Consider the following 18829-nt stretch of genomic DNA (forward strand, 5'->3'; position numbering starts at 1 on the left):
TAAACTACCTACAGCTGAGTTAAGAATGCTAAAATTAGGAGATAACTATATATTTAGTAGCATGATTCAGTCATAGAATTGGGAACTTGCTAGAACTATGATTTTAAAATAATTTCATGGACATATAGAGAAGTTTGTAGTACTGGTCTGATGTTCTTATGATAAATATGCTTTAGTAATCCAAAGTAATTTCCATAGGGTCGTGAATCTGGCATCATTCAGAGATACAGCCTTCCTAACGTCACTTTGATCCAAAAATATTCCCTTAGCTGTCGAGCTCACCAGTTATCCTTGAATTGCAATTCTAGGTAAGCCTGAAAACGTCTTCCTGGGATGTTAGGCTTGGAGGTTATTGATTGGGATTATTGGGTCTATATAATAGATGGCATATGTATTTGCTATGAAGTTGTTTGGTATAGTTTTATTGTATGGTATTTGGTTTAAATAGAAATCTTGGTACTTTCTTGGATATGTTTTCTGTATAAGGAAGCAAAGTAAAGAATAGTCTCTGCCAACTGTCAAATATTTAAGATATTTAAATATTTGAGTTAAAAAAATTTAAAGCTATTTTCATCATCATCATCCAGGTTTTTGATAAATTGATTTTGAAGAAGAATCATATGAACACTGATAGCATTTTATAAATTTTCCCCTTTCCCAACTGCATTCTAGTCGCCTTGCAATCATAGACAACTCAGGAGTCCTGGTTTTCTTTGACTTGGATGCTCGGGTAACAGACAGTACAGGGCAGCAAGTAATTGGTGAACTGTTAACACTGGAACGGAAAGATGTCTGGGATATGAAATGGGCCAAAGATAATCCTGATTTGTTTGCCATGATGGAGAAGACAAGAATGTATGTCTTCAGAAACTTGGATCCTGAGGTAAAAAATATAAGAAGTGAGGTTTACAGTTTATAAGTAATGAACCAGATATCAAAGCATGGTTATTTCTCCTCTAAGAGGTTTGTTGGTATTGCAAACATACATTTGTGAAAGTAAATAGATGCATTTCTGTGGAGTTTGAAAATATTTGGGAACAATACTTTTAAAATATTTTCTAAAAGGCATTTCCTAGACACTTCCCTTTTAAAAAAATATTTATTTATTTATTTAGAGAGTGACAGACAGAGAGAGAAAGAGGCAGATAGAGAGAGAGAGGGAGAATGGGTGCACCAGGGCCTGCAGCCACTGCACACGAACTCCAGACTCGTGCGCCCCCTTGTGCTTCTGGCTAACGTGGGTCCTGGGGAATTGAGCCTCAAACCGGGGTCCTTAGGCTTCACAGGCAAGCGCTAAACTGCTAAGCCATTTCTCCAAGCCCACCTTTTTATTTGTTAAAGATGGGCTCATAGCTGGATATGGTGGCACACACCTGCAATCCTGATACTTGGGAGTGTGAAGCAGGACGAGCATATTCTACAGTCATCCTGGGCTATATAACAAGTTCCAGGACAGCTTGGGTTGTATAATTAGACCCTGTCTCAAAACTAAAACCAAGCTTCCCCCTGCTCCCCACCAAAGGTGGATTCATGGTCACTAGATACATTTTTGTTTCTTATCAAAGTTCAAAAATAAGAATCAGTCCTATTTACCAAAATTAAAAAAAAAAAAAAACCCAAAGCATACAGTTTTGAAATGGCCTGTTCTTTCATTCTCTTTTGCTTGCTTACTTATCAGACCACTCACCAGTTTATAACCACTTTTAGCTGGCTTCTCTCATAGACATGCTGGTGTGGACTGTGATTGCTTTCTCTTTCCTGGAAGTATGTCATCCCATTCTCACTCCTGTTTAAGGTTATGGTTTTTCTCCTCATGGCACATTAGCTAACTTTTATGCTCTGGATATTTCTGTCAGTCAGTCAACTTTAGAGCAACTGTTAGCAATTTTGTTTAGGAACTAAAAAATTATTTGAGCTATAGCCTAATCAAGAAGATGACCTTAAACAAGTTTTTGAATTAGTAATTTTTGTTGTTGTTTTATTTTTTCAAGGTAGGGTCTTATTCTCATTCAGGCTGACTTGGAATTCTGTACATAGTCTCAGGGTGGCCTTGAACTTGCTGTAATCCTCCTACCTCTGCCTCCCAAATGCTGGGATTAACAGTGTGCACCACCATTCCTGGCAGTAACGATTTTTAATTAATTAATTATTTTTTGTATTTCACTAATATAAGTAATAAAAATGAGTTGAGAAATATTTTATGTCAATTTCTATTTGTTTGTAGCCTTCTTCTTGGGAAGAAATTGCATACTTGGGCCTTTGAGTGGTCAATAAATTTCTATAGTAATTTGTTTAGTGGTAAGCTATTTCCCCCTTTAAAATCCAAAGATATTTTTGCACCTCCCTTTTTGAGCTCTACTCAGTATCTTTGGGTCATCAGATTACCTGACATAAGTTAGTTAGTTTCCTTCCTTCCTTCCTTCCTTCCTTCCTTCCTTCCTTCCTTCCTTCCTTCCTTCCTTCCTTCTTTCTTTCCTTCTTTCCTTCCTTCTTTCCTTCCTTTTCCTTCCCTCCTTCCTTCCTCCCTCCCTCCCTCCCTCCCTTCCTTTTTGGTTTTTCGAGGTAGGGTCTCACTCTAGCCGAGGCTGACCTGGAATTCAATATGGAGTCTCAGGGTGGTCTCGAACTCATGGCAGTCCTCCTACCTCTGCCTCCCTAGTGTTGGGATTAAAGGTGTGTGCCATCACACTGGCATAAATTACTTTCAAAGGCTTTAAAGCTTTAAGGAGCTTAGGATGTATGTAATTCTTGGATCTAGAAATAGTTCAAAGGAAATTCATTCTAGACTATTATCTTGACCTGTAAGCAGGGTTATCTTTCAAGGGCCCAAGGGAAAACTGACCCTTGCCACAAAACAAGAGTGGAGATTTGACAGGTGTATCCTGGATAACCTTCAGTATGGAGCAGAATACTTTTTTGCAAGTTAAGTCTTTTTTTTTTTTTTTTCCCTTCTGTTTTTGGTCCCATTCAGTCAATGTCAGAATCACATGCCCAGAAAAGAGGATGTTTGTTCTGGCTGCTGCACAGGGTGTGCAGGGCATATGTGGTCACTTAGCACCACATGAAATCTTTGTCTAGTGGAAAGTGTGTCTTCAAGTAGTCCTGACAGAACAGCTTCTGTTTAGAGACCATTTTCTTTATTTGAGTTTCTTTTCTAGCTTGTCATGCCATTCTGTTTCTCTTAGATTTAGAGCTAGTTTGATTATTTTGTGTTTACAACATCATCAGTCTAGATTTCTTTATAAGGCATTCTGTTCTTTTCATTCGTGATGACAATGGCCTGCTGTGCCCTTGCTCATTCCTGTTTAGTTGTCTTGGCTGTCATTGACTATGTAAGAATATATTCTCGCAGACAGGATTTGTTGGACCTGCAGACCTACAGAATGATATGTTTCTTCAGAATGTAACAGCCTGTATTAACTCCAGATGAGCTCTGGCTTAACTTTAATAGATGGATGTATGTTTATCTAGGTGAGAGTTGAGATGTCAGTTTTTCATATTGTTATTTGATGACTCAACAGTCTGTACTAAGAGTGAGAGAGGAGTTCTTGCATTTTGTATTTGCTTGTGGCTTTCATTATCAATAATACCTTGAGTTGACAAGTTATTTTCAAGACACTGCTTAAGTCACTTATGCAATTTGTGATGAGCAGCTAAAAATAGATAATATACTCTCAATCTACTTAGGTATGTACAAACTTCATGTGTATGCTAAAATTGACTAGCTAAGTAAGGGCGTACCAGAATACCCATGCTATGCAGCCTTCTGACTGTGCTGAGTGAGGGTATCAGTGTTTCTCAGTACAGTATAGAATAACAAAAATTTTTTTTTGATAAAAGAAATACTTTGCATAATGCTTAGGTGAATGTACCCTGCTTTGTAGTCTGTTAGTATGGAGCATCCTATTCTTGAGGTGTTGGTGAATAGAGTGAATTTTGAGAATAAAGAAAATCAGAGCTGGGTGTGGTGGTACACAACTGAGGCTGAGGTAGGATAGTCTCCATGGTTTTGAGTTCAGTCTGGGGCTACATAGTAAGTTCCACATTACATGGGCTCGAGTGAGACCCTGCTTTGAAAAATATAATTATAAAAGAGAAGAAAATTAGTTGACATAATTTAAGTAGAAGTTGAATTTTAGAAAATATGAATTATATAATAATTTATTTATTAGTTACCGATAATCATGAACTATTCTGGGAATTCTTAGTTTTTGTTCTTTCCTTCCCCCATTTCTCTTTGTTTCTCTTATTTGTTTAATCCATAATCATCTGCTATGACTTCATCTTCTGACTCTCTTGCTTTGTCTCATTCCCAAGCTAAAATTAAAATTATTTCTTGTTATAAACATCTTTACACATATATATTTAGTTTTCCAGTAGTATTTAAATAGTAAAAGTATAAGAAATATCTCGCTGGGGGTGGTGGCTCACACCTTTAATCCCAGCACTTGGGGAGCAGAGGTAGAAGGTCATCGTGAGTTCGAGACCACCCTGAGACTACATAGTGAATTCCATATCAGCCTGGGCCAGAGTGAGACCCTACCTCAAAAACACCCTCCCCCCAAAGAATTATCTCATTACATATGCATTTTATTTTAGATAGGGTTTCATGTATCAAAGGCTGCCCTTGAACTTGCTTTGTAGCTGAGATGACCTTGAAATCCTGATCTTCTGCCTCCAGCTTCTCGAATGCTATGATTATAGACATTTGCAACCACACCTGGTTTATGTGGTGCTGTGACCAAGCCCAGAGCTTTCTGCATACTAAAGGAGTATTCTACAAACTGCTATATCTAGCCCCATATGTTTTCCTTTTAAATTAAGTTTTGTTCTTATTCTGTGTATCTTTTGTTTCTCAAGTCAGAGTCATACTATATATTCTTAACTGCCAGTTCTCCCATGTGCTAGGATTACAGGTGTGCTCTCCTATGCCTGGCTGTCTTTGTGTGTGCTTGGTGCTCATAGAGGCATATTATTTGCATTATGCAATATGATGTCCTTGGCACGTTAGGAGTTTATACAGTTTCCTCATATAATTTGACTTTTAACCAACAACCTATGTTTATTTCTGCAACCCCATTTAGACACCTCTACTGTGCACACAAGAGCCCCATTCTTAAATTTATACTGAATACAAACTATCTTGAATTTTTATTTTTATCACTTTGGCATCTTTTATTATTCTATCATATAGTGTAATTATATATGATATAAATATACACATATATTTTGAAAAATATGATATTGCTTATTTATATTACTAGAAAATATTATTCTAATTATTTTATAGTATCCTTGGAAGTATTAATTATATTAGAAGATTATTTCTTGTGGCATATGTAATATACCTATTTTTTTCTACTAAAGATTTAGGACAACTACTTAACATTATAATATGCACATTTTGTGCTTTCTACAACTGTGTATAAAACTAGGATAAGAGACAAATTTAATAGACTCATGTATACTGCACATAAACATTATGTAGCTAGTATATTAGGTACAATTTTGGTTCATATTTCAGAAGACAAGCTTCAGTTTGATATGAATTTCTGTGATAGATGTACTTGGAATCAAGAGTGTTTAACAATTCAACTAAAAATTAAATTTATAACATGGACAGGTAAGAAATTATCCTCTTTTAGAGAAATGTACAGAAGTATTTAAGGGTGAAATATATTATAAGCCAAAAATTATATGAATATATAAATATAGCAAAATATTAACTCTTTAGGTGATGGGCATATGGTATCAATGATATTTTCTATTTGTTTGAAAACTGGGATGATATGGTAAAAACCAAGATTTCTTAAAGAGGGAACATTTTGTCTAAGGAAATGTAACACCTGTTTTTGTCTTTAAAGGAGCCCATTCAGACCTCTGGATATATATGTAACTTTGAGGATTTAGAAATCAAATCTGTTCTTTTGGATGAGATATTAAAGGTAATTTACTGAAAATAGCTATATTTCTGTTGCTGGCTTGCCTGGGAGTCTCAGTGGAGCAGGCAATGTGGTGTCCTAGTTGGGAGCAATACCGGAAATCAGCTAGGTCTTGGGTCCAGCCCTGCTTTGTTACCTGTGGCTTGGTTTCCTGTTGTTAGGGGCTCATGTTCTTTAAAAGCTGGACTGTCCATAAAGGAGAGAGCACCTGAGCCTTCTTACCAGCCTGCTTCCATGCAAGGTGGGAAAGGGCAGAAAGGTGAAGCTTCAAAGCTGTCAGCAAACACTAGAATGAGGTCTTAGTATGTCATACTCTAGGGTTACATGATTGATTACCACACTGACTGTTTGATACTTCTCCGTGTGGCTAGCACTTCTGCAAGGGTAAATAGAAAGACCTGCCCTTGTTTAAGGTCTGTGACTTATAAAACAAGTGAGCTTGATTTATTGCCTACACCTTACATTCAGAGAATTGCTATTTTCCCTTTTGCCTCACTTACCCATGTAAGAAGACAAGTCTTTTCATTCATTTGTCTTGTGCTATTTCCAAGTCTCAGGGGTTGGGACCTCTTCAGAAGTATTTTTTTTGGGGGGTGGTTTTTCGAGGTAAGGTCTCTCTCTAGCTGAGGCTGACATGGAATTCACTATGTAGTCTCAGGCTGGCCTTGAACTCACGGCAATCTTCCTACCTCTGCAACCTGAGTGCTGAGATTAAAGGTGTGTGCTACCATGCCCAGTTTAGAAGTCATGATTCTGCCCTTGTTCTTTCACAAAGAGTTATGTGAGGTAGAGTTCAAGTTAGATGGTTGATCTGCCATGTTTGTTTTGAGGTGCTGATACTTTGAGAGAGGCATCTTCTTGAGTCCTCAGTATCTAGCAAGGGTCTGCTACATTATCTTTCTTCAGAAGAGTTCATTTTATTGCTTTAAAAAGTTGAGTAATGAAACTGGGCATGGTCATGCATACCTTTAATTCCAGCTCTCAGGATGCAAAGGTAGGAGGATCGCTGTGAGTTCGAGGCCACCTTGGGACTACATAGTGAATTCTAGGTCAGCTTGTGCTAGATTGAGATACTACCTATGGGAAAAAAAAAAGCAATGAATGCTGGGGTTAAAGGCATGTGCCACCAAACCTGGCCTTTGTTTTATAACTCTTAAGTTCAAGTTGTTTAGTATTATATTTAAATGAATTTCTAAGCTATAACCAATCTTTGTTTTACTGTATTGTCTCTGAACATGAGCACTTAGCTTTGATAAAACTTTTAGTTGGCTGGACTTCACCACTGGCAGCTTTTCTCAAGAAGGACCATAATTACAAAGTGTTGTGACATTGTTGATTCAAATGATGGTTATATGGAGCTTGGTAAAATATTTTAGAAATTATACATTCGTGTTGGTTAGGTGCTGTCTGATATCCTGAGGCACTGGTGCACATTTAATATGTATCTACAGTTGGTGCCATTTGCTGGAAAGGGCTGTGTTGTGGTAGAGAGCTAATCCTCAGCTAATCCTCTGCAACAGTGTTGTTATCTATCTGGCTTACTACAAGCGAAACTTACCAAAGCAAGAGTGTGGTCCTGTTTCTTCTCTCTGTGACATTGTAGTCTCAGGAATTTCCTAAAGTCTTTATGGCCTATGGATTTCTTCAAGCATGTAGTTTTAAGAATAAGAGAAATTGCTTCGAGGATAGAAGAAGAAATATCAAAGGAAAATCAAGGACATTAACATTTACTAAAATGCCTTCATATATGGTGTTTGATATGAGACATACTTGTGCCTGGTACATATTCTACACACTTCTTTTACAGATGAGGAAGGGTAGCCAATGACCAATGGAATGTGTATATGAATCCAAACCCCATGCCCTTTCCTTGCCAGTTCCTTCTTAGCATGTAGGAGTCTCCTAAGGACCTCACACTTTCAGCTATGGTGCTTTAGTTGCGGAGTAAGGAAGGGTTTCCTAACACTGCTCTTTAGGACCCACATACTGGTACATTACATGTGGAACCTTATTGTCCCTAGTGCTTCATCTTCTCATTACTTGAGATTTGTAGAATCTGTGAGTTGATTATATCCACTAATTTCCTTTCTTTGGCCATTTGGCCCTTCCCTGAAAAGGCAGGCTTTCAGTCATTTTGTTATTTTGGAGGGAAAGTTACGATGATGACTCCTTTTTGTTCTCTTCTTCCATCTGTTTACTGCTCAACAGTAGTGCAATAGCAGTGTTCCTGCTCTTGACCAGGGAGAAGGGAGTGGAGGGGCTACATGTGGACATTTCTACTCCTGCGGAGGCCAGGTGGCACTGTGAAGAAATGAGTGAAACACGAGAAGCCCTTGCTGTCATTGCCCATAGCTCCCTGTAGGCAGCCCAATGGCCAATGGGTGACTTTATTTGTGTGTTTTACAAATAACTCTGAAGACCTAAAAATAGGAATTTCTTTTCTTTAGTTTTGCACACAATATAATGCAGGTTTGTTTTATTATTACTGCTATTATTATAAGAAAGAAATATACTATACAATGATCCGTATTTCACATTTACTTTTAGAATCCAGAACACCCCAGCAAGGATTACATAATGAATTTTGAGATTCGGTCCCTGCGAGATAGTCGAGCATTGATTGAGAAGGTTGGAATTAAAGACGCATCTCAGTTCATAGAGGACAACCCACACCCCCGACTTTGGTATTTTAAAAACCCTCATCCCCCCAAAATGCCAGATGTATCCTTTTGTTTTATTTTTTGAGATCTGAGTGAATCATTTTTAAATTTTTTATTGACTATTTTCATACATGCATATAATATTTTGATCGTAGTCCCTTCCTGTTACTTTCTTTGTTTCTCCCCATCCCCTTCCCAATGAACTCCTTCTTTCCAACTAGAATTTCTTCTATTTTGATGTCAGCCATGATTATTGCTCTCCTTCATTATCCATGATGATAGGTTAATGGGTACAGTACTCTCTAGGTATGACAGCTAATGTGAGGTCATGGATATAGCAGCCACTCTCTGTCCAGAAAACAGTGTTCCAAAGAACTCTTCTCTTTTCTTTGTCTCTTACTTTCTTTTTTCCCCCTTTTCAACATTGTTCCCTGAGCCTTTGAGGGTGTGGTAGAGATGTTTCATTTAGTGCTGAGCACTCAAATGTTACTTCTCAACATATTGATGGATTTTAGTCTCCTTAGCAGTGAACACCATCTGAAAAGTTTCTCTAACCAACAGTGAGAGCAGCACTAATATATGGGCATAAACAAATATGTAGAGGACAATTTGGTAGATACAATATACATATTTTGCAAAATAACACTAGTAGCTTTCCCACTAGGGCTTATGACCTTACTAGCCTTAGGCTTTTCACCAGGTTTTTAATACCACCAGGCATGAATTCCCTCCTATGGAGCAATCTCAGATCCCATCAGAGAATAGTTGGTTACCTTCATAAAATACATGTCACTATTGCACCAGCAGGCGCATCTTTCCTGGCTTGCCAGTTTTGTAACTTGCAGGGTCCACTACTAGTTAAGATTGTTGATGACTTTTCTCCCCAAGCCACCTGCATTATTTTCCAGGACTATGGAAGCTAGTCAGGAGGGAGGAGGCTTCCAGCTCTGTTCTGGCTTGATCTCTCAATGTCCCACCACCAAAGCATGTGATGTCTTCAGCAATAGAGTCTTACCATATAGTTCTAGTAGGCACCAAGACATGTATTGTTTTGGGGACCTCAAGGGCCTCCCTGACCAACAACAGCTCACTGGAGGTATCCTGCTCCTGGCACTAGGGTTTTTCTTTAACAACTTATGGGAGTGGCATTATTTCCTCCTGCAGGGTACTTATGCCCAAACTGTCTTTTTAAAATTAAACCTTTTAAATTATTTAACAGGAAAGTAGGTTTCCATATGGCTTATTCATCATATCTTTAGGTTTTGTTAACCCCCCTCCCACTGTGGGCTATATTTCAGCCCTGTCCTCTGACCACACTTAGGCATTTAAGTCCCTGCTCTGAACCCTCCACTCCCACAGTAACTTCCTAATGGGAGCAGACTTCCTTCTTGTTCTTGTTTGGAAGTTCTCAATTTAAGCGTAATGTTCTATGAAAAATGTTTGCATGTGCTGCAATAATTTTTTCTTCAAGGTAGGGTCTCACTCTGGCCCAGGCTGACCTGGAATTCACTCACTATGCAGTCTTAGGGTGGCCTCCAACTCACAGCGATCCTCCTACCTCTGCCTCCTGAGTGCTGGGATTAAAGGTGTGTGCCACTACGCCTGGCTTAATAATCATTTTTTTTTTTTTTTACCATATTTCACCTGAAATTTATAGCATGCTTCACTAGAAACAATAGTATAATATTTGAATTCTGATTCAAGTCTTGTTTGTTAGAATGTAGGCATATTCTGTTTCTTTTGTAAAACCAAGGCGTCTGTTGGCTGAGGCAGCTCTTCAGAAGCTGGACTTGTACACTGCAGAGCAAGCATTTGTACGCTGTAAAGATTACCAAGGCATCAAGTTTGTGAAGTTCCTGGGCAATCTACAGAGTGAGTCCATGAAGCAGGCCGAAGTTGTTGCATACTTTGGCAGGTTTGAAGAGGCAGAAAGAATGTACCTTGATATGGACAGAAGGTAAGTTATGAAGGGCCAGTATCCCTGAGTCCTTATTTCTATAATGGGAGTTTTGAAGTTCCCTGCCAATATACCAGTATGCCAATTTACCAGTAAACTTGAGGAATCCTGGATTCTTGTGTAATGAGCTCAAAGAATTAAAATCCATACACCAGAGAATAAGACTTAGATAGACTTTATTAGATTACAACAAGGAAAGAGAAAAGAGAGCTCTTTCCATGTGGAAGGCATGAGGAGGCAGAGAGCCCATGTGCGAGTAGGGGGTCCCTCCTTCCCCATCACAGCCCAGTAGGGCTGAGATGAGGGGGACTTACCAGTACAGGGATCTAGAAGTTCAAGAAGGGTGAAAAGCCTAAAATAGACCTTGCCCATCTGGTAAGGTTCTAATTGTAATCTTATTGTGGTGGGCTTTACCCTCAGACTCAAGTGAGTCTAAGAGAGCTACTTGATCTGGGCTGGGGGGTTGGCTCAGGAGTAGGGGGTAAGAGAGTTGATTGGATGGGATTGGATCAGACATTGAATTCTGGGTCTGTTGAAGAAGGCAAGCTTTGTTACATCTTTTTGTTTCCCCCTAACTGGCAACCTGAATAACTCCCTCCAGTTCCTTATATTTACAGTGAAAATATAAAGTAAGTAAATTTATTGTACTGTTTCTTTTGTGTGGGGGGGAATTTTTTATTTTAGCTTACAGACTGGAGCGGAAGCTTCATAATGACAGGGGAAAACGATAGCATGAGTAGAGAGTGGACATCACCCCCTGGCCAACATAAGGTAGAAAATAGCAAAAGGAGAGTGTGCCCTATTGTACTGTTTCTTTTAGATAGTAATTTTCAGTTTGGATTACAACCTAGATACTTTACATATCTCTCATTAGTTTACATGATATGAGGATAGCTTTCTTTTTTGTTTTTATATGGTAATTGATGCTTATCGGTATTTTGTTTACTTGATAGGGAAAATGTTGATATCATCATAGCTTTTATTATTTATTGTACATATAATAATTTGTCTTGTCTTTTGGTGTAGGCAGCTATTTTTCTTTTGTTGGAAACCTTAAAAACCAAAGGCAGTTACTGGGTTTTATTGCTTATATATATATATTTTTTTTTTGCTTACGAACTTAATTTCAGGAATAAACATGTTATCTTGTTTTCACTAGGTTTTTTGTTGTTGTTGTTCGTTTTGTTTTGTGTTTTTGAGGTAGGGTCTCACTCTAGTCTAGGCTGACCTGCCGACCTGGAATTCACTCAGTAGTCTCAGAGTGGCCTCAGACTCAGGGTGATCCACCTACTTCTACCTTCCAAGTGCTGAGATTAAAGGTGTGTACCACCACACCCAGCTTAGTATTGTTTATACTCCTAGGAGATCCTTAATATAACTTAAGCTCTGCAAAAAATATAAAATCCTATGTATTCATGGTATATATTCTGCTTTGAGATAAATCTGATCACATCTAATAAGCTCATGAAAGAATGATTATTATTTAATTATTTATTTAGCGAAATTGCTAAAATTTTGTTGCAAATTCAGGAAAACAAGAGTGGAAATTGCTGTTTTTATTGTTTGTGCTGCTTTTACAAAGTATGTCATATTGACTAATTTATGACAAACAAAAGTTTGTTTCTCATAATTCAGGGTGATGGAAAGTCCAAGATTCAGGATCTATCAAGCTTGGTGGCTAATGTGAGACCTATGTGTGCTTCTAGTGTGGTGCTTTGCATTTTCACCTGGTGCGAAGCATTAGCACAAATAAAGATGAACTTTCTCTGATGCTTCTTTAATACAGGCACTAGTAACTCATATGGCAAACTTAATCACTTCCTCAAAGACCTCATCTCTTGATACCACCACAATTGGGGTTAAATTTCAGCATGAATTTTGTAGAGAATACACATTCAGACCATAACATGTCCCGTTGCCTGTTATTCAGTCAGACCAAGTTTACACAGTGTGTAGAGCGTTACCTTGCCTGTGTGTATTATAAGTATCTGAACTACACTTAGCACATAGTAGGCACTTCACAATCAGTTGTGGACTAGTTAACTGAATGAATGAATGCTATTCTTTGAAGAGATCTCGCCATTGGCCTACGGCTGAAACTGGGGGATTGGTTTAGAGTACTGCAGCTCCTGAAGACTGGGTCTGGTGATGCAGATGACAGTCTCCTTGAACAAGCCCACAATGCCATTGGAGACTACTTTGCTGATCGCCAAAAGTGGTATGTAACCTATCTGGAGCAACTCATGCACTTAAGTATGCTTAGTATTGTATCTGCCCATGCTTATTATTGTATGCTGTAGGAGTGAAGACCATCCTCCTGTCCTAAAATTCAGAGCTGTACATTCACTGGAGAGTGTAGACATAGAGCTTATACCTAGCTCCAGGAAGCTGTGTACTGCTTTGAGATCACAGTGTATAATTCTTGAGAATGTTATATGATCTATTTCTGAACAAAGTAAAAGATATTTATTTACTTATTATTATAGATGATTTTTAAAAGTCATTACTTTTATTAAAAGTTTTTATTGTGATCAATATGCTTATTATTTCAGTGTTTGGGATTACTAGCATAGCATATTAGATTTAAATGAATATGAATAACCAAAGAATATTACACATGGGATATGCTATGTGGTCTTCAGTTTTTGAATTCTGCTCTGAAGGCATTGCTACTTGAAGATGATGAAGTAATGCTTGTTACTTTAATGAAGGAACAGTTTGTGGAAAAGTGCTTATTTCACTTTATTTATTTTTATTATTAGACATGAACATATTTTGTATGTAAACATCACATGTTGGTACCATCCTTTCCCTCCTCCCTGCCCCTTTTCTGCGAAGGCCTTTCTCATTGGGGATGTAGGTTGATCCCATTGGGATTGTGGGTCATGCATTGTGGGAAGGGGGAGAGGCAATGTCTCTGTGCAAGTCCCAACTTGTGGCTCTGTCAATCTTTCCACCCCCTGTTCTGCAAAATTCCCTGAGCCATGCTGGGAACATTTTAAGTCTACTTCAATGATGGACATTTAGGAGCCTCTGGTTTGATAGGTGTTGAGTGTTCTCAGTAACATTCTCCATTACCCTTGTACTGGTATCAGCTTAACTCTGTACAACATGTCCCAACTTGTGGCTCTAACAATCTTTCCACCCCCTCTTCTGCAAAATTCCCTGAGTCTTGCTGGGAAAATTTCAGATGGGAGCTGGACCTGAGGAGATCCAGAGGCTCCTAAGTCTGGTTTGGTAGGTGTTGAGTGTCCTTATTTTCTATCTCCATCACCCTCATGCTGATATCAGATTTATAAGAAAGTAGCACTTTTGCTCATTTCTCCAATTCCTCTGTGGTTTCAGCTGGGGCCAGGGTGAAGTGTGCTGGGTTGTTTATCTCCTCAGGTCCAGCTCCCATCTGAAAAAGAGAAGCATATTCTCCAAAAGAGAGTGAAGTCAGTGCCAGTTAAATGGGATAACTATTATTAATTTAGAGAGAAGTAAAAGATTTTAGACAGTCTTACAGTCTAAGGTTAGTGGGAGCTTGACAATGGAAAGCAGAATCATTATCTGGATATGATTCTGATTTGTTTCCCGGTTCCAGATATGGTTTCCTTTCCAGTGAGTGGATCTGTTAGGCAATCCAAGAGTAGTTGGTTACCCACCATGGCTGTGTGCCACTATTGCACTTGTATGAGCATCACATCAAGTTGTTTGCTTCTGAGTTGTTTAGACTTTGAGTTGCTTGGACAGATGTTGGCCACTTTCCCTTGGTAGCTCATGTAATGCCTTCCAACACTAGATGGGCTAATTGTCTGGGGACTGGCTCTCCTCTGGATTCTAGCCAAGTCTCTCCATGGTTCATGCCAACAGCATTTGGTGTCTTCAGCAGTAGGGTCTTAGCCTTAACTTCTTGTGGGTAATCAAGTGCTCTGACAAAAGTCTGTCTTGTTTTGGGAGATATAGTAGTTTTCTTTGATCAACAGCTCACTGTGGATGTAGACCACACCCTGGTACAGGGGATTATAGGCCAGCACCATGGAAAAAGAAAAAGAAGAAAGAGAAACAGAAGAAATTTGAGGTTAAGTTTCATCTCACTCTCTCCAGGGCCCTTCAGTTCAGGTGCTGTCTCTAAGGTCCTCTTGAGGGTTCCACCTTTTAGTCTGACTTCTAGAATAGAGAACTCTATGGTACTGGTTCAATTTGGGTTCAGTTTGTGTCCCTTCCCTTCCCTCAAGCCCTACCCTCCCTATTGTCCAAGCCTTAAGATGCTATTCAGTTATGTCAGCAACTTGGGCTGGTCCAGGTTAGGAACTGACAGTTAGGAATTAACTGTTTTCTTTCTTTGATTGTATGAGTTCACTTAGAATGATCTGTTCCAAGTTTGACCATTTTCCTACAAATTTCAATGTGTCTTTTTTTTTTTATTGCTGAGTAGAATTCCCTCATGTAAATGTACCACATCTTGGTTATCCACTCATCTAATGATGTACACCTGGCACCAGTTTTTAGCTATTATATTTCTGAACTGAGATGTGAAACATTTAGTAAGGGAATTAAAGGGTTTGCTGGTAACTCTATATTCATCCTTTTAAGGAATCTCCAAATTGATTTCGACAGTGGGTACTAGCTTACATTCCCACCAACAGTGAATGAGTATTCCTATTTCACACAGCCTTGCCAACATTTGTTTTCATTTGATATTTTAATGTTTGCTATCCTTACTGGAGTAAGGTGGAATCTCATAGTTGTTTCAATTTGCATTTCCCTAATGGTTAGGGATGGTGAACATTTTCTTAAGTGTGTGTTGGCATTTGTAATTCTTCCTCTGAGAACTCCCTACTTGGTTCTCTGCCCCACTTTAGAGTGGGTTGTGTGACTTTTTTATTGGTTAGTTTTTTTTTGTTCTTTGTAGACTATAGATACTAGGTTTTTATCAGCAATATAGCTGGCAAAGATTTTTTTCCCAATCAGTGGGTAATCTGTTGGCTCTGCTTATGATATGTGTGTCTGTGCAAAAGCTTTTTAGTTTCATGAGATTCCATTGGTTGAGTGCTTGTTTACTTTCTTTGACTATTGATGTTTTGTTCAGGAAGTCTTTTCCCAGTCCTGTATCATGAAGAGTGCTTCTTGTTTTTTCATCCAGTAGTTGAAGAGTTTCAGGTCTTAACTGAGGTCTTTAATCCATTTGGACTTGATTTTTGTATATGGCAAAATGAGTGGGTCTAATTTCATTTTTCTGCATATGGTCATCCATTTTGTCAACCATCATTTGTTGAAGATGCTGTCTTTTCTGTAGTCTATATTATTGGCACCTTTGTCAAAGATCAGGCAGCTATAGTTGCTTGCCCTAAGGTCTGGGTCTTCAACTCTGTTCCATTGGTCTATGTTTCTGTTTTTATGCCATACCATGTTGTTTCTGTCACTATGGCTTTGTGATATAGCTTTACATTAGGTATGGTGATACCACCAGGGGTGTATCATTTTTTTAATTAATGAAATGTTTTTAAAAACATATTTAATTAATTTATTTATTTGAGAAAGAAGGAGGGAGAGAGGAAGGGAATGGATGTGGCCAGGGCATCCAGTGACTGCAGACGAACTCCAGATACATGTGTTCCTTTGTGCATCTGGCTTACATGGGTCCTGCAGAATCGAACTGGGATCATTTGGCTTTGCAGGAAAACACCTTTAAACCGCTATGCCATCTTTCTAGCCCCCAGAGGTGTTTCTTTTGCTGAGGATATGTTTGGATATCTGAGGCCTGCTGCCACATTCCATATGAATTTTGAGAATATTTTTTCAATCTCTGTGAAGAATGATGCTGGTATTTTTGTTGGTATTGCATTAAATCTGTGTATTGCTTTTGGTAGAATTGCCATCTTCACAATATTAATTCTACCTACCTAGGTGCATGGGAGGTCTTTCCATCTTCTCAGGTTCTCTTCTATTTCTTGAGTGTTTTAAATGTTTTCATTATATAGTTCTTTCACATCCTTTGTTAGTGTTATTCCAAGGTATTTAATTTTTTGTTGCTATTGAAAATGGAACAGCCTCACTGATTTCTTTCTCTGTATATTTGTCCTTTGCATATAGAAAAACTACTGGTTTTTGTGCATTGATTTTAGATCCTGCCTCTTTGCTGAAGGAATTTATGATCTTTAGAAGTTTTGGGATGGAGACTTTTGGGTCATTTATATACAGAATAATGTCATCTGCAAATAGGGCTAACTTGATTCTTCCTTTCCAATTTGAATCCCTTTTATTTCTTTCTCCTGTCTTACTTCTTGGGCTAGTACTTCTAGTACTATGTTGAAGAGCACTGGTGAGAGTGGGCACCGCTGTCTTGTTCCCAGTCTCAGTGGGAACTCTCAGTTTTCCCCCATTAAGTATTTTTGGGCTTTAGGAGCTTGATATATAGCCTTAATTGTGTTGAGATATAAACCGTCCATGCCTATTCTCTCTAGTGTTTTGATCATGAAGTGGTATTGTATTTTGTCAAAGACCTTCTCTGCATCAGTTGAGATGATCATGTGGTTCTTATGGTTCCATTTATGTGGTGTATTACGTTGACCAATTTCCATATGTTAAACCATCCCTGCATCCCTTGGATGAAGCCTACTTGATTAAGGTGGATAAGGCTTTTGATGTGTTGTTGAATTCAGTTTGCAAGGTTTTTGTTCAGGATCTTTGCATGTAAGTTCATTAGAGATATAGGCATATGGTGTCAGGGAGCATTCCCTGGTCTCCAATTATGCAGAATAGTTTGAGAGAATTTGGGTTTCAGTTATTCTATGAAGGGTTGATAGAATTCAGCTGAGAAGCCATCGGGTCCTGGACTTTTTTGGGGGGGAGGTTTTTGATTAACTTTTCAATCTCCGTGGATGTGATAGGTTTGTTTAGTAGATTAATCTGCTCTAAGTTTAGTTTTGGTAGGTGGCATGTTTTTAGGAATGCATCCATTTCTTCCAGATTATTTAATTTTGTGGAATACAGATTTTAGAAGTATGCCCTGATGATTCTTCCAATTTCATTGATGTCTGTTGTGATCTCTCCTTTTTCATTTCTGATTTTGTTGAGACTTCTCTCTCTCTCTCTCTCTCTCTCTCTCTCCCTCCCTCTCCCTCCCTCTCCCTCTCCCTTTCTCTCTCTCTCTCTCTCTCTCTCTGTCTCTCTCTCTCTCTTTTGCTTGGCCAGTTTGGCCAGGGATTCATCAATGTTGTTTATTTTTTCAAAGAATCAGCTCTTTATGTCATCAGTTTAAAAAAAAAATTGTTTTCTTAAGTTTCCAATTCATTAATTTCTGCTCTAATATTGATTATTTCTTTCCATCTGGAGCTCTTCAGGTTGGATTCTTGTTTTTCCAGTGCCTTTAGGTAGACAGTCAGGTTATTATTTGAAATCTCTCTGTCTTTTTAATGAAGGCATGTAGGCCTATGAATTTTCCCCTAAGGACTGCTTTCACTGAGTCCCATAAGTTTTGGTAGGTTGTATTCTCATTATCATTCAAATCTAGGAATTTTACAATTTCTTTTTTGATTTCTTCCACTACCCATTTATTGTTTAAAAGTGTGATGTTCAATCTCTAGGAGTTGGTGGAGTTCTTGATGTGTCTCTTGCTAATTTCTAGCTTTGAAACATTGTGATCTGACATGATGCAGGAAGTTACTTCAGTTTTTCTGACTTTATGGAGGCATACTTTATGGCCTAATACATGGTCAGTTTTAGAGAATGTTCTCTGTGGGCTGCTAAGAAGAGTGTGTATTCTGTAGTGTTGGGGTGGAAAGTTTTGTAGATATCCATTAGGTCTAGTTGATCTATGATGTTGTTGAGCTCTATTATTTCACTGTTGATTTACTTCTTAGATGGTCTGTCTATTCATGATAGTTGAGTATTAAAGTCTCCGACTAGGATGGTCGTGGTGTTTATTTCTGTTTTATTGCTGAGTAGATTTTATTTTAAACTTTGTTTCCCCTGTGTTTGGGGCACATATATATTTATGTTTGTGATATGCTTATGCTGGATCATTCCCTTGATGAGTAAGAACTGGCCTTCTTTGTCCTTTTTGATTACTTTTGGTTTGAAGTCTATTTTATCAGATATTAATATAGCAACACCCATTTGTTTTTTATTTCCTTTTGCTTGGAATATCATTTTCCAACCTTTTACCCCGAGGATCTATCTTTAGTGGTGAGGTAAGTTTCTCGAAGACAGCAGATAGAAGGGTCCAGTTTTTTGATCCATCCTGATAACCTGTTCCTTTTGATGGGTGAGTTAAGACCATTAAT

General features: G+C 38.3%; 1 protein-coding gene across 2 annotated transcripts in view; it reads left to right on the forward strand.

The window, feature by feature from the left end:
• Window positions 1-18829, forward strand: part of Wdr35 (WD repeat domain 35) — a 136325-nt gene that overhangs the window by 103446 nt on the left and 14050 nt on the right. For both annotated transcript variants that reach the window (XM_045150728.1, XM_045150729.1), the window contains 6 exons: window positions 199-308; window positions 673-883; window positions 5865-5945; window positions 8490-8626; window positions 10356-10559; window positions 12631-12777. In XM_045150728.1, the coding sequence (XP_045006663.1) occupies window positions 199-308; window positions 673-883; window positions 5865-5945; window positions 8490-8626; window positions 10356-10559; window positions 12631-12777 (890 nt within the window). The remainder of the gene's footprint in view (window positions 1-198; window positions 309-672; window positions 884-5864; window positions 5946-8489; window positions 8627-10355; window positions 10560-12630; window positions 12778-18829) is intronic.

The sequence above is a fragment of the Jaculus jaculus genome, chromosome 5 (assembly GCF_020740685.1).
Source record: "Jaculus jaculus isolate mJacJac1 chromosome 5, mJacJac1.mat.Y.cur, whole genome shotgun sequence".
Classification (NCBI taxonomy): Eukaryota; Metazoa; Chordata; class Mammalia; order Rodentia; family Dipodidae; genus Jaculus; species Jaculus jaculus.